Source organism: Rhinoraja longicauda, chromosome 17 (genome assembly GCF_053455715.1).
Source record: "Rhinoraja longicauda isolate Sanriku21f chromosome 17, sRhiLon1.1, whole genome shotgun sequence".
Lineage (NCBI taxonomy): Eukaryota > Metazoa > Chordata > Chondrichthyes > Rajiformes > Arhynchobatidae > Rhinoraja > Rhinoraja longicauda.
The window spans coordinates 44298251-44314676 of NC_135969.1; the positions used below are offsets into that span (position 1 = coordinate 44298251).

The 16426-nt window shown below is 45.8% G+C and overlaps 1 protein-coding gene across 2 annotated transcripts in view; it reads right to left on the reverse strand.

Moving 5' to 3' along the window:
* Positions 1-16426, reverse strand: part of appl1 (adaptor protein, phosphotyrosine interaction, PH domain and leucine zipper containing 1) — a 47619-nt gene that overhangs the window by 14372 nt on the left and 16821 nt on the right. For both annotated transcript variants that reach the window (XR_013548400.1, XM_078414600.1), the window contains exons 8-15: positions 16095-16241; positions 15311-15393; positions 13766-13924; positions 11348-11536; positions 7981-8023; positions 4298-4354; positions 3339-3430; positions 103-279 (exon numbers count right to left, since the gene is read on the reverse strand). Coding sequence is in view for 1 of the 2 variants with exons in the window: in XM_078414600.1 (XP_078270726.1) it covers positions 103-279; positions 3339-3430; positions 4298-4354; positions 7981-8023; positions 11348-11536; positions 13766-13924; positions 15311-15393; positions 16095-16241 (947 nt within the window). In the remaining variant the exon portion in view is untranslated. The remainder of the gene's footprint in view (positions 1-102; positions 280-3338; positions 3431-4297; positions 4355-7980; positions 8024-11347; positions 11537-13765; positions 13925-15310; positions 15394-16094; positions 16242-16426) is intronic.

The window sequence follows — 16426 nt, forward strand, 5'->3', positions numbered from 1 at the left end:
ACATAAATGTGCAAAATACCTGAGCATTAAATACAGATCTAATTAGCCGACTTACTTTTATCGGATCACTAAACAAAAAAAGGTCTTGTCCGCTTGTCTTACCTGGAGCCGGAGGTCTTGGCAAGGTTAGAGAGCTCCTCACTGACTGGCGATATGATATCAAACTGGATGGGTGTGTCCGGGGCCACGATGGAATCCAGTGAAATGGCGGAGAGGGCGGGGGAGTCTGAACCAAGCGAGCTGGGGCTGTTTGTCCGCGGAGGCTGAACCCTGTTGTGCCTGCTCCAGGAAATTCAACACAAAAATAAATACATTTTTCTCATGATCCTGTAGATGAATGTACACTTCATTTATACTCAGTGTTGCAGTGCTAATGTTTTAGGTGCCGGAGCTGTCACTGTTAAATTCAGCACTGCACCCCTGTTTATACTGCGTTCACAGTTCTCCTAAGAAACATAACAGTGCATGCAACACGATGGCAACAAGGTCAGATCCAGATTCATCTTCACATTCCCCACCAAATATAACATTGTGAAAGGACTGGAAATTAGCCTCTTACAAACAGAGAAACATAGAAAATAGGTGCAGGAGTAGGCCATTCGGCCCTTCGAGCCAGCACCACCATTCAATGTGATCATGGCTGATCATTCACAAACAGTACCCCGTTCCTGCCCTCTCCCCAAACCCCCTGACTCCACCATCATTAAGAGCTCTATCTAACTCTCTTGAAAGCATCCAGAGAATTAGCCTCCACTGCCTTCTGAGGCAGAGAATTCCACAGATTCACAACTCTCTGACTGAAAAAGTTTTTCCTCATCTCTGTTCTAAATGGCCTACCCCTTATACTTAAACTGTGGCCCCTTGTCCTGGACTCCCCCAACATTGGGAACATGTTTCCTGCCTCTAACGTGTCCAATCCCTTAATAATCTTATGTTTCGATAAGATCCCCTCTCATCCTTCCAAATTCCAGTGTATACAAGCCTAGCCGCTCCAGTCTTTCAACATACGACAGTCCCACCATTCCGGGAATTAACCTAGTAAACCTACGCTGCACGCCCTCAATAGCAAGAATATCCTTCCTCAAATTTGGAGACATGTTCGAGTAATGTAGAATTTATAGGATTTCTTAAAAATGTACAGAAAATAAGTCAGAGGTTAATAGGAGACAATAGAAGTACATAAATGTAATTGGCATAGATGACCAGTGGAGTGGACGATGGAAATGCCCAACACTAGAGGGCATAGCTGTAAGGTGAGGGGGGAAGGTTTGATGGGGATGTGTGGTGTATGTTGTTTTGTTGTTACAGAGTGGTGGGGGCCTGGAAGCAGCTGCCAGAGGTGGTGGGGGAGGCAGATTTGAATGAATGCCTTTATTTGTCGTTGAAAGCACTGCATACAGCGACATTATTCTTGCCACTCCATTGGTGCATAATATACTAACATAAAAGCACACAAGACACAACTTAAAAACAATGTTATTCAACTAGGGCTTAAGATAAATAAATAATCAATATTGCAATATATCAATAAACAATGGTGATAGTGAGGTAAAATGCGAGCTAGGTAGCAGCATGGAAGAGTGCAGCATGAGTAATACTCAGTAGCTTGTCATATTGAGTGGGCAGATGGCTTTGGGGAAGAAACTGTCTCTTAGTCTGGAGGTGCGTGTTTTGGCTGACCTGTAACGCCTGCCAGAGAGCAACAGTTCAAACAGGTGGTGGAGTCTTTAATGATGTTAGTGGCTCTGCTGAGGTGGCGTGAGATGGCAATATCCTCCATAGAGGGCAGTGGGCAGCCGGTGATTCCCTCTGCTGTTTTTACCACTCTTTGACATGCAGTATGCCAGTAGACTCTCAATAGTTGCCCGATGGAAGGCCACCAGCAGCTCCTTCCTGGTGTTGTGCCTCCTGAGCACTCTCAGCAAGTGGAGTCTCTGTCGTGCTCTCTTGACGGTTGCAGTGGTGTTGGCCGACCAGGAGAGGTCCTCAGATATGAGGACTCCGAGAAATGTAAAGGTCTGCACCCATTCCCCATTTACGCAGAGCGGCCGGGTGGAAAGGCACAAGTGCAAGGTGTAGAGGAATATAGATCCGGTGCAGGCAGATGGCATCGGTTTAACTTGCCGTCATGCTTGGCACACATACACTGTGGGCCGAAGGGCCTGTGTCTGTGCTGTACTGTACTGTCGTGTTCATTGGATCTGCTGTCGGACTATTGACTTCTTTCATTTGCCACCCCACTTTAACCACTGATCCATTGTCCTCATAAGCATGGATATAGACTACTTCCAGCACTATTCTTGTACACCCTGACAATTCTCTTTCTTCAGTGTGTTCCTCATTTGTACTTCATGGCTTGGAGATTTGGATAGGATGATTTAGTCCTTATTTTTGCATTTGCAGGTCAAATCTTATGTCGATATTTCACTGAATAATTATTTAATCTTAAGATCCATGTGTGTACATTTTGAAGGTAGACACAAAATGCTGGAGTAACTCAGCGGGTCAGGCAGCATCTCTGGAGAGAAGGAATGGGTGACGTTTCGGGTCTCGACTGCCTGACCTGCTGAGTTACTCCAGTATTTTGTGTCTACCTTCGATTTAAACCAGCATCTGCAGTTTTTTTTCCTATGTATATTTTGATATGGAGAGGACGTTTCCACTAGTGGGAGAGTCTAGGACCAGAGGGCACAGCCTCAGAATTAAAGGACGTTCTTTTAGGAAGATGAGGAGGAATTTTGTTAGTCAGAGGGTGATGAATATGTAGAATTCTTTGCCACAGAAGGCTGTGGAGGCCGTCAATGGATATTTTTAAGGCAGAGATTGGTAGATTCTTGATTAGAGCGGGTGTCGGAGGTTATGGGGAGAAGGCAGGGGAATGGGGTTAGGAGGGACAAAATGTGTCGGAAAAAACTGCAGATGCTGGTCTAAATCGAAGGTAGACACAAAATGCTGGAGTAACTCAGCAGCATCTGTGGAGTACATGCAGATCTGAAGAAGGGTTCCGACCCAAAATCCATGTTCTCCAGAGATGCTGCCTGACCCGCTGAGTTACTCCAGCACACTGTGAAACGTCACCTATCCATGTTCTCCACAGATGCTGCCTGACCCGCTGAGTTACTCCAGCACTCTGTGAAACGTCATCTATCCATGTTCTCCACAGATGCTGCCTGACCCGCTGAGTTACTCCAGCACTCTGTGAAACATCACCTATCCATGTTCTCCACAGATGCTGCCTGACCCACTGAGTTACTCCAGCACTCTGTGGTCTTTTGTATTTTACAGCAATGAATGTATCACTGTTGGATTGGGTTTGGAGAGACTAAATGGCTACCTACACTGTTGGCTTTGTGCTGTCATGTCTCTGTTGGAATGAAGGAGAAGGTGTAACAGCCTCCAAAGCTGTCTGGTTTACTCGTGCAGCCAGCTCCTGCAACAACAAAGCATGAAGGAAATGTTACCACAACATACCACAAATGTTCAACATCACAAACGCACCATTATACATGGATGTTGCCAATAGGCAAAAGAATAATTGACAATTAGCCAATCACACTGGATGTTTACAAGTAGAACATTGTAGATGGAGAACAGAACACAAACATGGGGAAATCAGTAAATTTATTGTTATCTGGACTAAAAAATATAAATGAAATGGAATAGAATCATAAAATCAATGCAGAAGGCAACCCATTGAATTCCTTACGATTGTTCTGGATAATTGATAGAATAGTAATGCTTAAGCCTATATCTTTCTCTATAAGTGTCTTAAACCAAAGTAGCTGTCAACTCTTCTTTTAACCCTAGATAGAACATTGTGCACAAATCTGGTTCCCTACCCAAGAATATATCGATAGGCTTAGAGGGAAATGGGCCAAACGCAGGCAAATGGGACTAGTTTAGATGGAGCATCTTGGTCGGCATGGACAAGTTGGGACGAAGGGCCTGCTTCCGTGCTGTCTGATTTTATGACTCTGCAATAGAGGGAATGAGGGGAAGATTAAACCGGTTGATTCCTAGGATGGAGGAATTAAATAAACTGGGATTGTACTGTCTGGTGTTACAAAGAACGAGGAGCGATCTCTGTGAAACGTACCAAATCCTTAGTTTGTGTTTTTAGGGATTATAAGCGTTTGTCTGGGAATTAAAGTGCATAATTAAGAAAAACCGTTGCACACAAACTATTGGAAGCCTGATGCAGTAGCTTAATCAATTTTAACAACTTGAGGCATGCATTGATTCCTTCATCAATTGTTACAGACTGGAAATAATCAGCCATAGTCGTTTGTAAACTTACCTCTGGGTTCTCACTGAGGTAGATCCGTCTGGAAATGTTATTGATTGTTGAAATCCACTGCAAAAAAATATTTAAGACATCCACAAATACGTTCAAAATATTTATTAAAAACTTTCTCTTAATAAAAGGAACTTCAAAAAAAAATCAAAGGGAAAATAGACATTGGCACATCCTCCCCACCTTCTGATCTGAATCTGGTTTGTGTGTTGGTAGCAAGGAAGGACAGAGCAGAGGAAACAGACCTTGACAGAGGGAGGGAGGGAAGATGTGTGTGGCAGTGTACACCCTCTGGAGTTGGCAGATATCATGGAAGATGATTCTTTGAAAGTGGAGCCTGGTAGAGTGATGGGCAAGGAAAAGGGTAAGCCTACCCTTGTTTTGACTGGGTAAGAGTAGAAGTCAAGTCAAGTCAAGTCAATTTTATTTGTATAGCACATTTAAAAACAACCCACGTTGACCAAAGTGCTGTACATTTGATTAGGTTCCAATAGAAAAATAAAATGAAAACATACAGTAGCACGCAAACAGTTCACAGCGCCTCCTCAATGAGCCTCAAACGCTAGGGAGTAGAAATAGGTTTTGAGCCTGGACTTAAAGGAGTCGATGGAGGGGGCAGTTCTGATGGGGAGAGGGATGCTGTTCCACAGTCTAGGAGCTGCAACCGCAAAAGCGCGGTCACCCCTGAGTTTAAGCCTAGACCGCGGGATAGTGAATAGCCCCAAGTCGGCCGATCTGAGGGACCTGGAGTTAGAGAGGGGGGTTAGAAGATTTTTGATGTGGGGGGGGGGGGAGTGTCCATTTAGGGCTTTATACGTGAATAGGAGGAGCTTGAAGTTGATTCTGTACCGTACAGGGAGCCAGTGGAGAGAGGCCAGAATCGGGGTGATGTGGTCCCTTTTACGGGTACCCGTCAGGAGTCTCGCTGCGGCGTTTTGGACCAGTTGCAGGCGGGACAGGGAAGATTGGCTGATCCCAGTGTATAGGGAGTTGCAGTAGTCTAGGCGGGAGGAAATGAAAGCGTGAATGATTTTTTCTGTGTCGTCGAATTGGAGGTAAGGTTTGATTTTAGCTATGGTTCGAAGTTGGAAGAAGCTGGTTTTTACCACAGCGTTGACTTGCTTATCAAATTTTAATGCAGAGTCAAATATCATGCCGAGGTTTTTGACATGCGGTTTGACTAGGCAGGATAGGCTACCAAGACTGCCTGTTATCAATTTGATGGAGTCGGGGGGGCCGAATAGGATGACCTCAGACTTGCTCTCATTTAATTGGAGGAAGTTCTGTGCCATCCAACATTTTATGTCCTCAAGGCAGTGTGAGAGGCTGTTTAAATTTGACTGGTTGTTGGGTTTCAGGGGGAGGTAAAGCTGAGTGTCATCGGCATAGCAGTGGAAAGAAATGCCGTGCCTTTGAATGATTTGGCCAAGGGGGAGCATGTATAGAGAGAAGAGAATGGGGCCTAGGATGGAGCCTTGTGGAACTCCGCAGGAGAGGCTAGCTGGAGCAGAGGAATAACTGCCTATGTTGATGGCGAAACTCCTATCTTTGAGGTACGAAGCGAACCAGCTCAGGGCAGTGCCATCAATGCCAACCGCGTACCGGAGACGGTCAATAAGGATGGTGTGGTCCACTGTATCGAACGCTGCGCTGAGGTCGAGAAGGAGCAGGATTGCAGTCGCCGGTGTCGATGGCGAGAAGCAGGTCGTTGTGTACCTTCAACAAGGCAGACTCTGTGCTGTGGTGGGCTCTGAAACCTGACTGGAAACTTTCCAGGATGGTGTTTTGGTGCAGGTAGGGCACTAATTGGTTTAGGATTGCCTTTTCAAGGACTTTTGACAGGAATGGCAGTTTGGAAATGGGTCTGTAGTTGCTAGGCAAGGTGGGGTCTAGGTTAGGTTTTTTCAGTAGGGGCTGGACCACCGCGTGCTTGAAACTGGTTGGAACAGTGCCAGTGGCCAGAGAACTGTTGATAATAGAGAGGATGCTGGGACCGGCTATTGCAATGACATCCTTCAGAAGGGCAGTGGGGGCTGGATCAAGGGGGCAGGTTGCAGGTTTCATAGCGGAGACAAAGGATGAGAAGGGCAAGGATGAGAGGGGATCTTATAGAGACGTATAAAATTATAAAAGGACTGGACAAGCTCGATACAGGAAAAATGTTCCCAATGTTGGGGGAGTCCAGAACCAGGGGCCACAGTGTAAGAATAAAGGGGAGGCCATTTAAAACTGAGATGAGAAAAAACTTTTTCAGCCAGACAGCTGTGAATTTGTGGAATTCTCTGCCACAGAAGCCAGTGGAGACCAATTCTCTGAATGCATTCAAGAGAGAGCTAGATAGAGCTCTTAAGGATAGCGGAGTCAGGGGGTATGGGGAGAAGGCAGGCACAGATTACTGATTGTGGATGATCAGCCATGATCACAATGAATGGCGGTGCTGGCTCGAAGGGCAAATGGCCTCCTCCTGCACCTATTTTCTGTTTCTATGTAAGTGTGTGAAATAAAGGAGATATGATTGAGAGTCTTGTCAATTATAGTTGTCGAGAAGTGCAGTTATATAAAATAAAAGACATCTTGAAGGCACTGCTGAGGAAGGTCTTAATGTCTAGTTAATACCTGATGTCCAGGTAAGTCTAGAATGGGGTTGAGAGGGAAAGATAGATCAGCCATGATTGAATGGCGGAGTAGACTCGATGGGCCGAATGGCCTAATTCTGCTCCTGTGACTTGTGAACTTATGTGATAGTAGATATAATGGAGAAGATATTGGGAATGGAGTTCTAGAGGAGGCAGCATGGGAGGTGTAGTTGTCACAGCTGGAGGAGCCAGGAGACTTATTCAAGTCCACCATCGATTTCCCAGCAACTAATGGTCCAGCTCCTCTTTTAATTCGAACAAAATTACGAGAGTGCACTTGAAATCCCCCCTCCCTGAAATTGCAGAGCCCGTACCGCCCGGGTGAGGCACCCAATCTCCACCTCATCAGGACCTCCGTGGCTGCACTTCCACTTGGACATCATAGAGCGGTCACGGTGGCGCAGCGGTAGATTTGCTGCCTTACAGCTAATGCAGCGCCGGAGACCCGGATTCCATCCCGACTACGGGCGCCGTCTGTACGGAGTTTGTACGTTCTCCCCGTGACCTGCGTGGGTTTTCTCTGGGATCTCCGGTTTCCTCCCACACTCCAAAGAAGTGCAGGTTTTTGTAGGTTAATTGGCTTGGTAAATGTAAACAATTGTCCCTAGTGGGTGTAGGATAGTGTTAGTGTGCGGGGATCGCTGGTCGGTGCGGACCCGGTGGGCCGAAGGGCCTGTTTCCGCACTGTATCTCTAGACTAAACTAATTTGCCCGCTGTGGCTGGGGCTTTGGAACTGCGTCCTGGCCAGAGCTGGCAGATCTGTTCCCATCGTCAGCTTTGCAGGCTGGACTCTCGCCCCCCCACCAGCAGCCTAGAGTTAGTTCAACACAAACCACAAGACAAAGGCATCCGGGTTAAATAAATATTTTAAAATATTTCATGCGCTCAGGTTGCTTCCCCAGTAACAAATATGCACACCGACCTTTGCGAATCAATACTATTAATAAAGTGCCATCAATATTCATTAGAATTTCATCTCCTCGTTGTAACTAAGTTTCATTTTTTCAAAGCACCTTCTACTTGCTCTGTGAAAGACGGTCACAGCTTACCTCTTCACACTCTTTCTTACTCTCTGCTTGTATAATAACGGATCTGAAAACAAAGACAAATTAGTTACTTTTCCCCCAAAAGAGTTTAAATTTTAAAAAGTATGTCAAACCATATCAGACAATAAATTGAAACAAGGCAAAGTTATGAGCCTTTAAGATAACAGCATTTGATTTTTTAACTATCTTTTAAATGCTTTGCGGACATTATTGCCTGGGCCAGCATTTCAAGGCCATTCTTTATTGCACTCAGTACTACTGCAACCCTGCAACCTGTGTGTGGAAGGGAACCATTGCACCAATATTACAGGGTGACACGGTGGCGCAGCGGTAGAGTTGCTGCCTTACAGCGCTTTCAGCGCCAGAGACCCGGGCTCGAACTCGGCTACGGGCGCTGTCTGTACGGAGTTTGTACGTTCTCCCCGTGACCTGCGTGGGTTTTCTCTGATACCTTCGGTTTCTTCCCGCACTCCAAAGACGTACAGGTTTGTAAATTAATTGGGTTTCTATAAATGTATCTTGTCCCTGGTGTGTGTAGGATAGTGTAAGTGTGCGAGGATCGCTGGTCGGCCCGGACTCACTGGGCCTGTTTCCATGCTGCATCTCTAAACTAAACTAAACTAGCCCAGTGACAGAGAGGCACTCATGATTTATGTACAAGTCAGTAATATTGATGGGAAGATTAATTGTCCCATATATCTACTGCGCCTCTCCCTCACAGTGAACTACCGGTTCTGCAAGATGCCTCTGCAACACAATTGCCATCTCATCACCAGACACCTCGACGCCCTTTTGATTTTTTTATGTGGGCGTGGTTTACGCTGACACTAACGAAGAATTATGCCCTTAATTTAAAAAGAAAAACCAGACCACAATTTCAGCTGCCAACATTTTTTTTGAAGCTCATATTTCAATTTAGGCTGAGAGTAAAGATTAATTTCCATTTCTACACTGGCAAAGTAGTCTTCAGCCTCTCCAACTGCTCCCACCCACAAACCCTCTTCCTGGTTCAAATGCAATCCCATATTGGCATATAACCCACCTAACAACAAAATTACTTGTTATAACTCATCCCAACGATAGAGTCAAACATTGCTGGTAGTTGGTCATTTACCGCTCCACTCAGTAAATGAGGTGAGGATTAAACCGAGACAGGATGGGTTAGATTAAAACTCACGCTCTCATCACTAACTGGAAAGAGGACCTGTGGATATCTTCTGAGTAAAACATTAGCCCCCCAGAAGCACCATAAGGCAGCATCTGCACCCCAGCCTACACCCCCACCCCCGTCCCGCTGGTAACACTGGGTGCAGGGCTGGTACATGGGTAACACTGGGTGCAGGGCTGGTACATGGGTAACACTGGGTTGGTGCCAACATTGCCCCTGATCAGCACTGGATATAGGAGATAGACACGAAAGGCTGGAGTAACTCAGCGGGTCAGGCAGCATCTCGGGAGAGAAGGAATGGGTGACGTTTCGGGTCGAGACCCTTCTTCAGAATGACGTCAGGGGACAAAGATAGAATGTAGTTGGAGACAGTAAGACTAGTGGGAGAACTGGGAAGGGGGAGGGGATAGAGAGGGAAAGCAAGGGCTATCTGAAGTTAGAGAAGTCAATGTTCATACCGCTGGGGTGTAAACTGCCCAGGCGAAATATGAGGTGCTGTTCCTCCAATTTGCGCTGGGCCTCACTCTGACAATGGAGGAGGCCCAGGACAGAAAGGTCAGATTGGGAATGGGAGGGGGAGTTGAAGTGCTGAGCCACCGGGAGATCAAGTTGGTACACCACTGATTTTTTTTCCTGCACTGGATAACGGAGAGTTCACTGCCCAGTGTAAAATGGTGGCTTTGCCATGCACACAGCACACAGAGGAACACCACCAGTTGTCCAGCACCTCCTTTAATCTGGAGAAAATTACCAGAGTGCACTTGAAGTTCATGGGACCGTCAGACTAGCTCAGTGGGTGGCCACTGATGGCATTGCTCCATTGGAACGTACGCCTCAGTCCCAAATTAGTTCATTGTTTTCATTGTTGTCCAGAACAAGGGGTCACAGTTTAAGGATAAGGGGGAAGTCTTTTAGGACCGAGATGAGAAAGTTTTTCTTCACACAGAGAGTGGTGAATCTGTGGAATTCTCTGCCACAGAAGGTAGTTGAGGCCAGCTCATTGGCTATATTTAAGAGGGAGTTAGATGTGGCCCTTGTGGCTAACGGGATCAGAGGGTATGGAGAGAAGGCAGGTACGGGATACTGAGTTGGATGATCAGCCATGATCATATTGAATAGCAGTGCGGGCTCGAAGGGCCGAATGGCCTACTCCTGCACCTATTTTCTATGTTTCTATATTATTACACTTATTTATGTTTCTTACCGTTCACAATGCCTTAGAGACACGGGAGGGGTATAATTAGCGAGTCAGAGGTGCATTGTTAAATCACTATTACGTGACCTTGATTGGTCTGGCAAAATGGATAATCAGGCAAAGCTCTAGAACCAAGAGTGCCGGAAAACCAGTTGTGTAGCTGTATTAATGCACACGCAGCCGGCAAAATCCCTCTCACTTAAACGTGCATAAACATTTCAGTGGCTTGATGCACAGTCTGACATTGTCATTTCCTTATATTTTGTATAACAATTTCATTGTTAGTTCTAAAAGAATATTGCCACCGATGGTAACTGATCTTGAATTATTTTAATTATCTTAAAAACGGACACTACATTGGCCACTTCACTGAATCTCCAGCTCATATCTTCATCCCCAGAGCTTTGAAATGCATTCGCTGGAGCTTTGTCATTTCTTCCATCGTCTCCCTAGGTCTGCAGGAGACATTTGTGCTTTCTCTTCCAATTTAACTAACGTATCTAAACACAAAATGCTGGAGTAACTCAGTGGGTCAGGCAGCATCTCGGGAGAGAAGGAATGGGTGACGTTTCGGGTCCAGACCCTTCTTCAGACTGACGTCAGGGGAGGGGGCGGGACAAAAATAGAATGTAGTCGGAGACAGGAAGACTAGTGGGAGAACTGGGAAGGGGAGGGGATAGAGAGGGAAAGCAGGGGCTATCTGAAGTTAGAGAAGTCAATGTTCATACCGCTGGGGTGTAAACTGCCCAAGCGAAATATGAGGTGCTGTTCCTCCAATTTGCGCTGGACCTCACTCTGACAATGGAGGAGGCCCAGGACAGAAAGGTCAGATTGGGAATGGGAGGGGGAGTTGAAGTGCTGAGCCACCAGGAGATCAGGTAGGTTAAGAGACAACGTACCAACTAATTGCCAAACTGTCAACCACACCTGCATGATACAAGGCAATACATTCCCTGAAGGGCAATATAGCAAATTAAAAATGATGATAGATTTGGTGAAAGGCTTACTTTTTCCCATCAAAGGCAGTGATTTGGAAGCAGTATCTTCGGTCATCACAATCCACCGCCATCACAGTGCAGTTGTCCAAGTCGGTGACGAGCCCCCCTGCCACATCCCCCCGAGCTTGCCGCATCAGGTTCCCGCCTTGGGTGAAGTAATAATGCCTTTCCCAGGTGGAGGACACCAGCCTCGTTTTACTGGAAACCAGATGTGCAGATGATTAAAGATGGAAAAATACAAGCGGAAATCATTCCCAGTTTAGTTTAGAGACACCGTGTGAAACTATTATGTTTCGCCACCGACTCTGTACCGACCAGCGATCCCCGCTTATTAACACTATCCTGCACACACCAGGGACAAGTTACAATTTTATCAAACCCAATTAGCCTACAAAGCTGTGGAGGAAAGAACTGCAGATGCTGGTTTAAATCGAAGGTAGACACAAAATACTGGAGTAACTCAGCGGGACAGGCAGCATCTCTGGAGAGAAGGAATGGGTGACGTTTCACAGTGCTGGAGTAGCTCAGCGGGACAGGCAGCATCTCTGGAGAGAAGGAATGGGTGACGTTTCGGGTCGAGACCCTTCTTCAGCCTACAAACCTGTACGTCTTTGGTGTGTGGGAGGAAGCCGGAGCTCCCAGACAAAACCCAAGCAGGTCACGGGGAGAACGTACAAACTCCGTACATACAGTACCCGTGGTCAGGATTGAACCCGGGTCTCTGGCGCTGTGAGGCAGCGACTCTAACGCTGCACCACCGTGCCACCCTCATATGGCAATCCTGATTCAACAACCACACAATAGCTTGCAGCCAACCTAGGAATGGCGGTCCCTAAGTTTCAACACTTCAATTGACCACTGTTATGTTTCGCCACCTGTTTTTTTTAATGTGGCTCGTTTAAAAAAGTTATCCCAATTTACATTATCAGCAAAGTCAGCCAGTTGCAATGCCTTGATATTTGATGTGAGAAAGAGCATCAACCATAACGTACACATGGGGAAAGAAAACTCGGCTATAATTGCAGAGCAAAGAAGACACGAAAATTTAAAGAAAAATAATGATTTTTTTTTAAGAGCAGGAAGAGGAAAAAAAATGGACGGAAGTTCCAAGTAAATTGATGAAACAAGTTGTAATCAAGACTTGGAGAGGGTGCAGAAGAGGTTTACCAGAATGTTGCTTGCATGAGTGGGTAAACGCCCTTGAGGAATGTGGAGGAGTCACTGTGGTGGATGTTCATGTTAAAATATATTTTGTGTGTCCGGTTGTGTGTCCGGTTGCTTTTTATTGTTATGACTGTACGGCAAATTAAGTTGCTCGTATGTTGCAAAACATACTTGGCTAATAAAGTATTATTATAATGATTATGATCTGACACGTGGAAACAGTATTTTATTCCACATTACCATAGAATCAGAGAGGAATTGAAGAGAAAGGCAGGATAAAGCCAAAGAGAAATGTCTGCCTCAGAAGGCAGTGGAGGCCAATTCTCTGAATGCATTCAAGAAAGAGCTAGATAGAGCTCTTAAAGATAGCGGAGTCAGGGGGTATGGGGAGAAGGCAGGAACGGGGTACTGATTGAGAATGATCAGCCATGATCACATTGAATGGCGGTGTTGGCTCGAAGGGCCGAATGGCCTCCTCCTGCACCTATTGTCTATTGTCTGTGGCATTGTAACGTCACACGAGCAGAAACAGAATGTCTCCATGTTTCCATTGCTCCCATGAGAACAATTCACTGGATACAATCAGTCATTGACGTCCTGGATCATAATCATACCATATTAGCCAAGTATCTTTTGCAACATACGAGGATTGCAGCTGAAGTAAAGCAACCAACTGAACGCAAACCAGGTTGGCAGGAAAAAAAACTGCAGATGCTGGTTACAATCGAAGGTAGACACAAAATGCTGGAGCAACTCAGCGGGTCAGGCAGCATCTCTGGAGAGAAGGAATGGGTGACGTTTCGGGTCGAGACCCTGAAAATGAAGGGTGGGGTCGCCAACTTCCTCGCTCCCAAATACGGGACAAAGGGTGACGTCACCATCCGGCGCGACCTCACCCAGCCAGCGGCCACGCGCTCCCGCTCCACCAATGGCGGAAGCCCCACGTGACCTCTGGCTGGCCAGAGGTCACGTGGGGCGCGGGGTGGCGACGTCGCCCTTTGTCCCGTATTTGGGAGTGAGTTAGTTGGCAACCCCACCCTACACTCTCAAGGGTCTCGACCCGAAACGTCACCCATTCCTTCTCTCCAGAGATGCTGCCTGACCCGCTGAGTTACTCCAGCATTTTGTGTCTACAAACCAGGTTGGAACAGGGTGCTGCCGTGCCATAAATGTAATAGGATACAGATCACAGCTTCACAAAACTGCAACTGTTTATTTTTAAGAATTCAAGAAAACAATTGAAGGTTGTGATTTGGTACTTACTTTCTTGTATTCATGTATCCAGTTTTTCTTGTTAGATTTCTGTTCACATTGAATAGTTTCGTGTCGGGGTCAGGAAGGTACAAGCTGTCGCTGGCCACTTCCAGGCCCTGGATTGTCTGATGCATGATGTCCTGTTCAGTCTCCATTTCCCTTCGGACACTGGAAAAGGGTAAACATCACAGCTCCAAGTAGTGGGAACTTCGCAAGCTCACAAGTTATAGGAATAGAATTAGGCCATTCCGCCCATCGAGTCCACACTGCCATTCAATCATGGCTGATCTCTGCATCCTGATCCCATTTTCCTGCCTTCTCCCCATAACCCTTGACACCCATTTTAAGAGCTCTATTGAAAATGTCAGAAAATTGGGTTCCATAATCAACATCTAACTGGGCGGTGGGTGTATGGATCGAACTGCCAGTGGGGGTAGTTGAGGCAGGTACTATAACAACATTTAAAAGACATATAGACAGGAACATGGATAGGAAAGGTTTAGATGGAAATGGTCCAGAATTTGAGAATGATTACAAGTGAGGCAGACAGCAGCATCTGGACACTTCCCAGATGTGTCTGAGCACTGACACCCGATTATTCAACAGCACGTTCTGCTGCAGTCCTTGTCGGAGTTAGCACGGTATACATCAGTTCAGTGCTCAGATCAATTTGGGTTTTTGTCACGTGTACAGAGGTACAGTGAAAACCTTTTGTTGCGGCTGTCCAGTCAGCGGAAAGATGATGCATGATTACAATCGAGCCATCCACTGTGTACAGATACATGATGAGGGAATAATGTATGGTGCAAGGTAAAGCCAGTAAAGTCCGATCAAGGATAGTCGGATGAAATAGATAGTAGCTCAGGGCCCATTGCTAGTCGCGGTAGGATGGTTCAGTTGCCTGATAACAGCCGGGAAGAAACTGTCCTTGAACTAACCACATCATCATGTGTGGACAGAGGATTAGCTGGCCAACAGGAGGTATCAATTTCTAGTAGGCACGATGTAATAAATGGTGCACCACAAGGTTCAGAAAAGAAAACACAAATTGCCGGAGTAACTCAGCGGGTCAGGCAGCATATCATGGAGAACATGGATAGGTGACATTTCACAGAGTGCTGGAGTAACTCAGCAGGTCAGGCAGCATCTTTGGAGAACATGGATAGGTGACGTTTCACAGTGCTGGTGTAACTCAGCGGGTCAGGCAGCATCTGTGGAGAACATGTATAGGTGACGTTTCACAGTGCTGGTGTAACTCAGCGGGTCAGGCAGCATCTGTGGATAGGGGATGTTTTGGGTTGCGACCGTTCTTTGAGAGAGTGGTGAGTGTGTGGAACAAGCTGCCCAGGGTGGTGGAGGCAGATAGGCTTTTGGATAGGCACATGGATTGGTTAGGGTATGGAGGGACATGGAATATGTGCATGTATCCAAGAGCTTGTCTTGGCATCATGTTCGGCACGGACATTGTGGGCCGAAGGGCCTGTTCCTATGCGGTACTGTTCTATGAATCATAATTAGTAAACAGGGCTGATACAAGTAAGTGCAATGACTTACCCCTGCACACTAGTGCCAATATTTGTCAGAAATTCTTCCAATTGTTCGGTCATGTGCTCAGAACCCATCTTAAAGAAGTTTATCTGGAAAAAAAGAACAAATGTCATAAATTAACGAATTAATGGAAGACCATCAAGGTACAGGTGAGGGATGTTCGTTTGGCAGATGGGCAGACAAAGGCTAGAGATGAAAAAGAGATGAAAGGTGTCAGATAATGTAACACCAGGGGAATTCCTTCTCTCCTGAGATGCTGCCTGACCTGCTGAGTTACTCCAGCATTTTGTGAAACATTCGATTTGTTCCAGCATCTGCATTATTTTCTAACACCAGGGGAAGATATAGATGGAAAGTGACGAGCTGAGGGGGGGTTGGGTGGGGGTTACATAAACAAGGGGTGGGATTGTTGCAGAAATGGATGCAAACTGGTTTTGGGGGGAGGAAAGGAATGAGGGAGAAGGAGGGGGTATGTATAAGTATATGACCAATAGGTAGACACAAAATGCTGGAGTAACTCAGCGGGACAGGCGGCATCTCGGGAGAAAAGGAATGGGTGATGTTTCGGGTCTGAAGAAGGGTCTCGACCCAAAACGTCACCCATTCCTTCTCTCCCGAGATGCTGCCTGACCCGCTGAGTTACTCCAGCATTTTGTGTCTACTTGGGTAATAAAACTTATTCAATTCAATTCAATATTCAATTCAATTCAATTTATTTGGAAAGTTAACTATTTAAATAAGGATAAGAAGCAATAGTTTTAATTTCACAGTGCGTGTGGCGCTGACTGACCTGGGCTTGCATGTAGCCTAAAAGAGGTTCTAGAAGTGCAATTTTCTTCTTGTACTGTAACATGTTCAATGCACTAAAGTAGTGCATCATCGTCTGGTGCTGCTTCTTCCTGGAAGTGTACACATCTTCAGTTACTTCCATTTTAATCTGCGAGGGAAATAACGTTTAGAATAAGCCATATACATCACACTGCAGACACATTGGCTAGCAGAGAATAACCTTCAATAATCACCTGAGACATTTTTAAAAAAATTAAAAATCTTTAAAAAGTCACAAAATTATTATTATTAAAAAGAAAAAAAAAATTAATCAAAAAATAAAGCAGCTGAATA